The 12,336-nt window shown below is 31.8% G+C and overlaps 1 protein-coding gene across 8 annotated transcripts in view; it reads left to right on the top strand.

Moving 5' to 3' along the window:
• The window catches only part of LOC118197575 (serine/threonine-protein kinase D3-like), a 153,753-nt gene that overhangs the window by 87,678 nt on the left and 53,739 nt on the right, over positions 1-12,336 (top strand). For all 8 annotated transcript variants that reach the window (XM_035369102.2, XM_035369104.2, XM_035369106.2 and 5 more), the window contains one exon: positions 8,753-8,969. In XM_035369102.2, coding sequence (XP_035224993.2) covers positions 8,753-8,969 — 217 coding nt within the window. The remainder of the gene's footprint in view (positions 1-8,752; positions 8,970-12,336) is intronic.

The raw sequence follows: 12,336 nt of genomic DNA, 5'->3' as shown, positions 1-12,336 counted from the left end.
GCAATCTCTGTGGATTTTAAATTCTGCTGCCTGATGCCTTTCTAAATTCTGTTTCCAATGTCTGTTCTAAATTTTAAACGTTTTGCCATTTCTAGATTTTGTTGCTCGTTGTTTTACTAAATTCTAAAAAATATACCTTAGCAGCTCTATAATCGGACCTTACCATATATATGTATTTCATATTTCTTCTGAATTTTCATGTTACTAAAGAAATAAAATTAGCAGCTTTTTCTAGACATTTTAAATACATTTAGGTTTTTTTAGAATAACAGAAATTTTTAATTAAATTCAAGAATTCTAAAATGAAAAGGAAACATGTAAGAAAGAAACCAAATACATAAAGAGAAAGAAAATTATTCTTAGATATGTACAGTTATTATTATGTAAATTACTCAGTTGTTTACAATTTCAGCTTTTACTATAATTTCCCATTTCTATTTTCAACAGCAGAATGCAAATCACTTAGACAGTTTACTTAGGTTTTTGGAGTGTAAGACAAGAGTGTGTTTCTGACCTCCACTTATTCCCTGTATTTGTTGTTGCCAGCTCTGATAATTTGTAATTATTTGTCTTTGCTTTACCACTGCCGACATTTGAATTTGTTATGATGTTAAAGTTACTTAGCCAGCTTAAAATGAAATTAAATTGTATAGTCTTTGACCTCTGGTCCATATTTTTAGTTTGAAATTGACTCTTCTTGTTTAATTACATCACTACATGCTGTAATTGACTTTGTTAGCATGAACATGCCTTTATGTTCCAAGTTTCTTTTAAATAAGAAGCTTATTTAAACTTTTGTATGACTTTGTATTTACTTTCAGACATAGCAATAATTTGCTTCACATTTGTCAGTGGGTTTTGAAATTTTAACTTTTACCAGATCAAGTAAACCTTCATAGATACATTGTGGAGAAGTTGACAGGTTAAGAGATAAAACACGCAGAAACTAGTGAGAACATTGTTTTGTGTATCGAGACAAATTTCTAATTATTAGAAAAAATGCTTTAAAGAGAAAGAAAGAAATCTGTATAAATTAGCTGAAATGTCTGGGAAGGCTACAAATTAAAAAGATGCATAAATATTTTGTTGAGTTTTGTTGCTGCAAAATGTGAATGTTTTGTAGCTTTTAATGTGTAGTTATTCAAATATTGTTTAAGAATCAATGTCAAAAATTACATGTATTTGAAACATGTTAATAGATTGTGATTTTAACAGTGCTTTTTAAACCATTTCACTATCAATATACCCTATCCATGGGACATATATGTCCCAGTGGTAATGAAAGGGTTAACAGATATTTTTTAAAAATAAATTTAATAGTGGCCATGTAAATCTATAATGACTAAGGATATCTAACTAGCTAATTTAATTATTTGCAACTAACAGCAAAAGCTGCTAGGGTCACGTGTAAATGTTATCTCTGCATATTAGAGTGATTTATTTCCTTTCATTAATCCTTACTGTGATCACAAGATACAGCAAAATAATGTAAAACTCATTCTTTACATCAAGTGAAACTAGTGACTTATTGGAACCTTAAAATATATTAACTGGGTTACAACTCTAGAAACTCTACATGAAGCTCTGACACTAACTGCTTTAGACAGGCAGAAGACAGCTAACTTTCAAAATTTGCCAACTATGTCTACATCAAGCCTTTTAGGTTTGTTCTGGTCAGCAGGTATTTTTCTAGGCAAGCAGCAGTGGTGGCAACAGCTAGTCTTCTGTTACGAATGATGCTGATTATGATTTTACTTCTCATTTTAATCTATGCTGTTTGACATAAAATCTACCTGCTAACTGAACAAGTACGTGATAAAATGTGACATAAAAGAAAAAAAATCAACATAAAGCTAATTATTAGTAAAATAAAAAAATGTCACTAATCTTCTTCAAATATGTCCAACTATTTTAAGTCTAAAATAGTTAATGCCACTTAATAAATTTTATAAAATTGATTTTATTCTGAAATTTATTTTATAATTATATTTAATAATAATGCATTGTACTTGTATATCTATTTTGTTCTTAGGATGGTGTTACAAAAGTGAAGTTCAGGCATAGCTAATATCTTTAACTAATTTTTTTCAGTTCCCATTTGTTGATGAGTCCTTAATTTTTTTTCATTAATGGTTCTTAAAAGTACTTAATTTCCACGTACAAAAATGTGTCTGAACCCTGGATTATTCCTTTCTGGTGTTGCAATTTTAATGGCCAGCAGTGCAGATGTTTAGAGCCTCGTATGCTTCACAAATTTAATTTAGTTTTTTTTTTTTCTTCTTTCTTTCTTTCTTTTTTTTTTTTTAATCCAGTCTGCTACATATTGTATATATTTTTCTCTACCAGAAATAGTTTTAAAAGTAATGTTATGTCCTAATAAACTATTTGAAGTTTTGTAGTCCCAGACATCTCAAAATTTCTTTTGCCTTTTCTTGCAGTAATACTCCAGTTATAGAAATATTCTTTGCTGTTACGGAATAAAATCAATTGAACATTACTGTATCAATTTCACATGCTTCAGTTTTTCCAAATTTTAGTATTGGAATGTTCATATGAATTAGTAATTATTAATGTTTTTATTTATTCTCTATCCTTTAGCATAACATACTTGGTTTTTATTTATTCCAAATTTCTGCTGTAAATCCCTCAAACTAAGCTTTTCAATTTCTGCTATAGAGCCCACCAGCGGCTGAGCGGTAAAGTCGCTGAACGCTGGGAGTTCGGTCCGAGGTTCAAATCCCACGAACGGGCTGGCTACATGGGCTTTTTTGTGGTTTTCCCTATGTGTAACGTGTATACAAGTCAGTTTCCCTAAGAAAGTCCTCCACGAAGGCATCTCTCCCCTTACGCAGATAGCTCTAGTGTACTTTGCCATAATTAAATAATCCAAACCAAACCAATGTCTGCTCTATGAATTCAGGGTTGCCACGCTACCTGGAAAACCAGGAGAACCGGGAAAAGTCAGGGAATTCGAAAATTGACCAAAAAATTCAGGGAAAAGTCAGGGAATTTAAGTATTTTTGTCAAAATCCGGAAAAGTCAGGGAAGTTCATACAATGATCTCGCCAAAAAAAGCGATTTTTGCGCTGACGTCGGAAGAGATAACTTTTTTGGCGAATTGCCTATCACGTGAGTGTCTGCTGGCATAGAGCCAATTTTCGCAGCTCCAATTTGATTGCCTTTTAGAAAGGCAAAGCAAGTTTCCCGCAACTTTTGGTTTCCAGTATTCTCGAGAATCGCATGTGCAGTGCATGAACTAAAGAAAGTACCTGTTCTCGTATAAAACAAAATGGGTTTAATCATAGTATACGGTACCATGGAGGTTAGAATCAAAGGATATGTGTTGTAAAGAAGGAAAACCTCTCTGCAACAGATGTGGCTCCGTTCCATCATAGAGGGAAACAGCTGTGCATGCGTGATATATCTGCCGCCAAAGCTGGAAACCGGTGTCGAAGTTCGAAGGTCACGTTATCAAGAGTTCATTAAATGAATATCCTTTAAAATTTCTTTAACCACTTGCGCTAAAAAGACGTGCCACACACGTCAAGATGTTTTTGTCTCAAACCGCGAGCGACGAGAACACCACGTCGATAAGCATTTATCGCAAAAATGAAAATAACATGGTGCACACGTCGCCTAACAACGAGATTGTTTATTTCTCGAGTTACAGCTCTGGATTGCACTTGCAGATGCGGAGCGGCGTAAATGAGACACTTTACCACTTGCTATATTGTAGCGCACGGCACCACAACCGTGAAGCTTAGTCTTAGCGCAAGTAGTTTTAAACTCTAAATTAAAAGAAAACATTTTTTGGCGCAAGTAAATTAATTCATAGGTTAGTAATTTTCAGAGGGTGAAAAAACTACGAAAATCCGTTTTTAAAATTATTGCAAAAAATCCAAGAAGAAACGTCCTATGATAAAACGTTTCTTCTTGGATTTTTCGCAATAATTTAAAAACGGATTTTCGTAGCTTTCTTTTTGTCAAAGAACGTTTCTTCTTAACACGTTTTTCAATTTCCGGTACACATCGCGGAGAGGGAAATTCTGGCCGCCAGGTTCCGTCGCCAAATCCCTTGGCAAATTTTCCCTCCGCATTCTAGCGGCGTAATAGCATTTTACTGGTATGGAAAATTTTCTTTTTTACATAGACCAAAGAATTAGAGATTCTTTGCATAGACGTTTTTTGGTTAAAATAATCTCCATGTATGGATTTGGCGACATGATGATGCGCAGTAAACGGGTCATTTTGGTCTTGGCGACAATTTTCAAAATCGTGCCAAAGCCTTACCGTATACTAGAATTTTACCGCAAAATCTTTTTAAACTTTTCTTTTTAATAAATACCTTGCCATTTTGCAGTAAAATAAAAAATAGTAATCTGTCATCTAGGCTAACCATGTAATATAACTAACTATATTCGCTAAAATATCGTTGATTCTAATTCAGTTTTTAAGTAATTATCTTTATTTTGATGTTATTCGTATAATTTAATGATGCTTCTTCCCTCTAAATTTATTAATTATTAGTAAATAATATTTCTAAATTTCAGGAAATTTTCTCTGGCATAATCTTGAAATTAATTCTAGCAGTATGATGACATACCATCACGAAATTTAATGCACATATTTTTTTCTTATGTATGCTGCGAACTAAATATAAAATACCTCAATTTATTAAAATAGATTTCTTTGTTTCATTTAGCTGCAGAATGTCTGCAAAAAAAGCCTTATTTTATTCCAGATTGGGAAGATTCTAATCTCAATCTTCAATGGAGAAAACAACAACTATTATAATTATATTTGTGTTTTCAAGCGTTAAGGTGCTTTTTCAGAACATACCTCACTCAAATTAAATTTACCTAAAATCTAACCTAACTATTTAGCCTTGCGTTGTGATTTATAAGGACCGGATTAGGCTCGTGTTGAACTGGTGATGATCATGAGTAATAATTAAATAAAACATACATTTGTTATCCAATGTATATATCTTAAATTTTATTAAGTTTCTTAAGTGGAAAAGTAAACAAAATTATTAAACAAAGTATACCAAGAATAATTAAGAATAAATGTCCTCTGGGATTTATTGAATAATTAAGTGAATTTGCTACACAAGTAATACCATAATTTACCTCTTAGCGTAGCCAACGTACATTACGCGGATAGACTGGAATTTTCTTGAAACGCACCTGGAAAAGTCAGGGAATTTCATTCTCCTGTTTGAGTGGCAACCCTGGAATTACATCAACTTTTTCTTTTAATGTTAATCTTATCCTCTTTTAAGCCATTGTAGCTAACATATATAAAAATAACACACAAGTACCAAATAACATTACTTTTACTTCCCAACTCTAGTAAGAACTAAAAATGATAGTTTTCCCTCTGTTCCATTTCTTGGCAAATGGTCCTGTCATCTCACCCCTTTTCTTTCTCATTGGTTTATGTCTTAGATTGCCTTACAGCTTGCTGTGTAGCAAGAGTAACTAGACTATAGACTAAATGTAGCAAGAGTATCTAGATTTTGAATTCTATGAATGTGAATGCACCATAACTTGTTTTTTCTCAATATATTCTTTTCCCTACTGAAAAGCAGTTTTCAAAAGAAGGGGTTAATTTTTATTTTATTGTTCCTTTGTCTTGCTTTTGAAACCTCAAAAGATTACTAACAAAGAGTATTCTGTTTTTGTTTCTCCTCCTGTGTCTAGTTTTTAAAACATTTTTCAATCTCTATTAAATAGAGTGTCCCTTAATAAGAGTAAATATATTAAGGTCCCTATTAAAAGGGACCGGGACCAACAGATTTATCCCTTAGATAGAGGTGTCCCTTACAGGAGGTGCTACTATATATATATATATATATATATATATATATATATATATATATATATATATAATCGAAACAGAAATTGAAAAGCTAACAAGTAATGTGACGTAAATGCGTAGTCGTGATAGGAGTGGAAAGACGAACAGATGATGGCAACACAAATGAATTTTGAATAAGTCCCAATCTTTATTTTCACAATATGAAGCCATCTTAGTAGACATTTATCCAATTATAATGAATTACAATAACTCTTATGTACACAGATAGAGGGATTCTACATCATTTGGGCTAGTAGGCTTAGAAAGCGAGGATATATTAGCAGTGACCAAGCTAGGGAAAGGAATGATGTAATTAACTCGCCAGCAGTATTTATACCAAAGTAGATGGAATTGTAGAGATAAGCTAAGATTGGTTAATTTTAGTTTTGGTTACCCTTTCCAAGTAAATGCTTAATTCAGATACCTCTTACCCAATCAAATAATTGTAAACCAAAACTTAACTCGAACTGAAACTTTTGACTCCCTCCCTTCTTCCTCTGAACTGCTACATCCTTTTTCACTTACTCTTTCCTCCTGGTAATATGCTGCCATGCTCCTGGCCACGCTGCTGCTTACTTGCCTAAGATGATGTCATACTTTAAAACCTGTGTACATGGAAAGTATTGTACTCAACTAAGATTGAAAAATATTTTATCTACAGAAAGGTGATCTGATGTGAATTATCCTGCAATAAAATTGTTTTAAAACAGCCATATCTGGAAGTTTTTGGTTTATACATCCATCCTTCCAACTACGTAAATGGTCTTTGGAGGCCAGAAGTTCCTTCATTAAAACATGATATGTAAAATATAACAAAATATGAAGCAGTAGTTCCCAACCTGTGTTATTCCTTCCCCTGAGGATATGTAAAAAATAATCATTAATGGCAGAAAGTAATAATGTGTTACAAGAAATGCTAATAAAAAGAAAAACATTTAGAAAATATGAATTTGTCATTAAAGGAAAAGGAACCAGCTAAGAGGATTTCTGATATGACCAATACTGACGTATAACAGCAACAGATAATGATACGTTGCATTTGTACACATTAGCAAAGTATAATTAACTAACCCCACTCACAGCTGCCATATTACTCAGTTCCTTACACATTGCATGCAACTATTCCTATTGCCCCTTAATCACTACATATTGCATAAAGCAGTTGAGAGTCAGCCATATTTTCAGTACTAAGGAAATCACGAAATCAGTTATGAAATTCTCTTTCTTTACAAATATGGCATTCTAATCAGTTTGAGTATAAAGCTTTGTTCCAAATTATCTTTTATTCTTTTTAGGTTGTTGAAATGTAAAGTGTTCTTCATATAAAAATGGGTAAATGGTTAAAATGTTCTTTGCTGGAACTGAAATTGTCCTAGATAATTGATTTGATGTCTACACCTAGCACTTTTTTTTAAAGATTGCTCACATTAGCAAAGTATAATTATATTACACATTAGTTCATTTCAGTTAAGTTTGAAATTTCATGATGATAAATAGCTTCAGAGACACGTATAAGCATCTGATAGTTTTTTAAGAATTGCTGAACAGTTCCACAGTTGCTTTCAAAGTTTCTGATAAAACTGATTCATAGGTAAAAAGTTATATTTTTAGATATTCAGTTTTGAAAAACCAATGGACCAAAGTATTTTACAATTTTATGTCTAAAAATGGGTTTCAACTTGCAAACAAAACTTGTAATCTGTTTAAGTGGTATTAACCTCTGTAATTTTAGTTGTTTATTTATAGACCATGATACCCATCTGAATATATTGCAAGAGTCGTAATTTCAAATCTTTTTAATGAAAATTTCTGTAATTTAACCTCAAAATTGTTATTCTGTGAATAGAGAACAACAAATGGATTTTATGATCATTTTATGATCTTATTTGTTGCAGTTTATTGAATTTATTATTTTAAAATATACAATATTAAAATATATTGTGGAAATACTGAAGGGGGTGAGGTTCATAGGTTCTGAAGGGGGAAGTTAAAAATACCCTATAATTTTATTTACCACTTCTCTGTTTGCTCTAAGACAGACTCGTTGATTTGAAAAGTATTGTTAGTAGCTCTGAACAATTTTAATAATTCAGATAATATCAAATAATGCCAACGACCATCTTAAATACACAAAAAAATTGTGTAAAATATGTATATATATATATATATATGTACATTTGTTATATTAGGGTTCAAAGCTACTGACAACATTTTTCAAATCAACAAGCTTATCTCAGGTAAATGGGTAAATGGTGAAATGTTTAAGTGCTGAAGAAGTACATGAAAGAGAAAAGGTTGGGAACTACTAGCGTAAGGCATAAAAATTTTGTTTTTTTTTTTGGACGGAGACAAGCTGGTGACGGGTTGTATTATGCTGTGGGCAATGTTTTCATGGAGCACATTAGGACCCATAATTCCCATAGAACAATCCCTGTGCGCTATGGAAACATCATTGCAGACCAGTTTCACCCATTCATGACAACAGTATTTCTGGCAAGGGATGGTGTTTACCAACAGGATGTCATATGGGTCGAATTGTCAGGGAGTGGTTCGAGAAATATCCGAGTGACTTTCAAGTCATATTTTGGCCTCCAAATTTACCTGAAATTAATCCAATAGAACATTTGTGGTCCCACTTGGAAAATCAAATTCGTGCTGCCACCAATGAGCAAGAATTGCAGGAGCAGTTGGTGAGTGCTTAGTATCAGATACCTCAGACTACCTATCAGCACCTTGTGGACTGAATGACATACCAGGTGCTGGCAGTTGTGAAGGCTGAAGGTGATCCTACATATTATTAACAGGTTGGTCATAATATAATGGGCCTTTGGTGTATATATATGTGTGTGTGTGAAAAGGAATTTTATAATACACAGTTCTATCTTTATTATAGGAAATACCTTTATCTGAAATCCTTTCTGTTGAAGCTACCAAACCACAAGTGAGTTCACAATCTGGACAGAGTTATTGCTTTGAATTAAGGACTGCTAACGTGGATTATTATATTGGTGAAGATCCTGATATATCAAGAGGTTGGGAAGTAGCAATTCGTCAGGCTTTGATGCCTGTTACTGCAACCACAACTATATCTCTCATCAAAGATGTGGGAGGTATAACTTTTTTTTAAATTTAATTTCATATAGTATTTACTTATTGTCTTCAGAAGGATATATACAGTTATCCTCATAATTTCCAAAATTGTCTGTTTTGAATGGAAAAGAATAAATAAAATTATTGCATTATGACAGACATAATTAGGCAAAAAAAATCTGGTTTGCCACAATTTTTACCAGTAACATATCTTTTTCAGTGAGCTGAAAATATTTTCATAGTACTAGATATTTGAGGGTATTACATACTGTATTATTTACAGGGTACTGTACTCTGTAGTTAACACAGATATATGCTGCTGCAGAAGCATATGAGAGATTGTGTACTTTTACTTCATACTCGAAATACAGATAAAATTATATAAGTAAAAGTAACTATGCATTCCTTAGTAACTTTACTCTGTTATTACATTTGATGACATAAATATTAATGTGGAGCTATAAAAAAACTTGATAATCATGTAGCATGCTTTTAGTTAGCTATTTATGTTTTAGATGGCAGGTCTAAAATTGTTTATTGTTTTCATAATTTTTCCTTCTGCCATTATCCCATGTTTAAAATTAAAAACAGCATTTAATAGTTCTATCTGAGTAATAATTAATGCCCCTTATTATGCATACACACACACACACACACACACAAAAAAAAAAAAAAAGAAAAAAAGAAAAAAAAAAAAAAAGAAAAGCTCATTCTCAAAACAGTAAATTTCTAATAAATTTAAAATTTTTGTTCTTGCAAGCTTTTTTATTTTTCATATTTTTTTTTTTTTCAAAAAGCTATCATAGTTTAATCTAAGTAACTGGAGTAGAACATTTTTAATAGTTGTACTACTTCATGTCAATTTTTTAAAGATGTTAAGAGAAACGGATAATTGTTTGTTGTTACAACTTAATTCTAGCTTCTGAGGCAAATTTTAAACAATTTTTATTGTAGCAAGAGGGATTTTTCTGTATTAAGTTATTTGAAAAAATAATTTAGGGGAGGTGAATTTGTGAGCTAGGTGCATTTGTTCTTTGATTTTAAGATGTAATCTTAATGTAAATAATATCAGTAAGGAGATGGAGTCTTTTGATTCTGATTATAAATAAAATATACAAAACATTCTGATACATTAGGGAAAAATTATCAATTTTGATTTATTAATGACAGTAATATATTTATTAAGCTTAATGTTTTGGAATTATTCAGACTAATTACCTATTTTGAACATCTAGAATTTTTAGACACCATCTTTTCTAGGAGACACACCATTCAACCTTTTTATATGCATAAAAAAATGTTTTAAAACGGAAGAAATGTGGTAATAATCAACTAAAACCTATTACTACTGTTTTTTAAATTGCATTCATCATTTTTAATCATTTTAACCAAATAGATCTGCTGACATTTTTTTGTATACTTGTTTGCATAAATTATTAATGAATAATTAAAATTTTTAACTGAATAGGAATTCATAACCCTTTTCTGGTAGTCATGTCAGTCACTGAACTGCTCTCTCAGAATGGTGCAGTAACAGCAGTCACTTTTGGGAACTATAAATTAAATTTATGGCCCAGTTATTCCAATTTTTGGTACATTATGAGAAGAGCGCTTATAATTTTCCTTTAAAATTTTTATAAAAATAAAAAAAATCTGAAAGGTTTCAGACTTTAAATTACGTCCAAAGGGGTGCATTTTTAACATTTTGTGTGTTACCTTTATTTATTAAATATCATATTCTTCACACTTAAACCATGAAATTCAGTTCAAGAGCAATGTCACAAAATATTTTTAAAACGAGCATATCTTTAGAATTTTCGATACACAGTCTCGCTCGCAAGATATAAAAATGCTTTTTTTCTTTACAGCGTTGCCATTGCTTGCTTTGAAATGAGTTTGATTATCAAAAATTCATTAAAGTTTTACGAAATATGGAATCATATAAAAAATTCACTAAAATTTTATGAAATATGAAATCGATAATAAAACAGAAGCCCATATTCGTAGGAGGATTACATTATTCAAAATTTGATGGCTGTAGGTACAGGCTGTTGTTTTATCACATTGTGAGAAACGTACATACATTTATGCAGATTCTTCATTATTTAATTTCTCTAAATATAATACAGGGCGAGAATATTTGGTGGCAACAATTTGAAAAGTGAATCAACACAAAATTCCAAAACGAAATTAATAGTCCTTCTTGGAAAATTGCCCCTTTGGACTAATAATCAATTTTAGAGTAATATAATTTTGGGTAGTGTATACTTTAAGGTACTCCTTGTATTATGGCGAAATTGTTGTTTGATTTATCGCCAAGTTGCTGTTTGATTTATCGCGAAGTTGTTGTTCATTTATGGTAGCTTGAGTAGTGGAATGTTAAGGAAACCCTATTGCGACGTAATCGGGTGCATGATTCTGGGAAATTTTGAATCATGGTATGTTTTTGTAAGCATTTTTTTGGTGTGTGTTGGTTTGATTCTTTAGACGGTAGAATGGCCGAATGTAGTATTTTGAACATCTAGATTAAGTATTTAAGATTAATTTGAAGTTTATGTACGATTTGGAGCGAAAGTGAAAAGAGCTTTAATTGACTGGTGTGTAAATGAAGGTTTACTTAGTAGCCAGTAAACCTTAGTAGCCAGTAAGTGTTCTGTATGTAGGAAGGATATGCGTCTAGTCTAACGTAAAAACCGTTTAGATGGATTTGAATGGGTTTGTAGGAAGGAAGGTTCAGATGGTCACTATGTGAAGCGTTCGATCAGAAAGAGTACTTGGTTTGAAAAAGTCATTTGATTATGATTGATATTTTGATTTTTACGTGGCTCTGGGTGTAAGAAGCGAACTTGAAAATCATGGTAAGTGAGTATTTGCTTTTGGTAGTGCTTAAATGTATAATATGTTTTTCCTTTTTTATGTTATTTTATTGAGATTATGTGTTTTTTGTTTGCCTTTATTGTAGAAGTAGGTGCTCCTTTGACTTTTTAAGTGAAAATATATCGATGTGTACATGGACAAAGTAAAGGGAGTGCGCAATGCAAGTTTGTACAATTCTGGGATTTTTTTTAAAGTGAAAATAGGTGGACGTGTACATGGATAAAGTTAAAAGAGTGCCGAATGCCATTTTTGTGCAATTTGGGGATTTTTTTTAAGTGAAAATAGGTCGAGTCAAGTCAAAGAAGTGCGCAATGCCATTTTTGTGCAACTCGGGGATTTTTTTTCTAAGTGAAAATAAGTCGATGTGTACATGGATACCAAGTTTGTGCAATTCTTCGACTCGTTATTTTGGCTCGTATCCATGTATTGCCAAAAATCGCCAAGTTTTGCCAAGGGGTACCGTAAACTATACTTTTACCATAATTTTTGATGTGCCTTAAATATATATAG

Source organism: Stegodyphus dumicola, chromosome 4, assembly GCF_044657685.1.
Source record: "Stegodyphus dumicola isolate Sdum_Otavi_A_Nest chromosome 4, ASM4465768v1".
Lineage (NCBI taxonomy): Eukaryota > Metazoa > Arthropoda > Arachnida > Araneae > Eresidae > Stegodyphus > Stegodyphus dumicola.
This window is presented reverse-complemented; position numbering and strand designations above follow the sequence as displayed.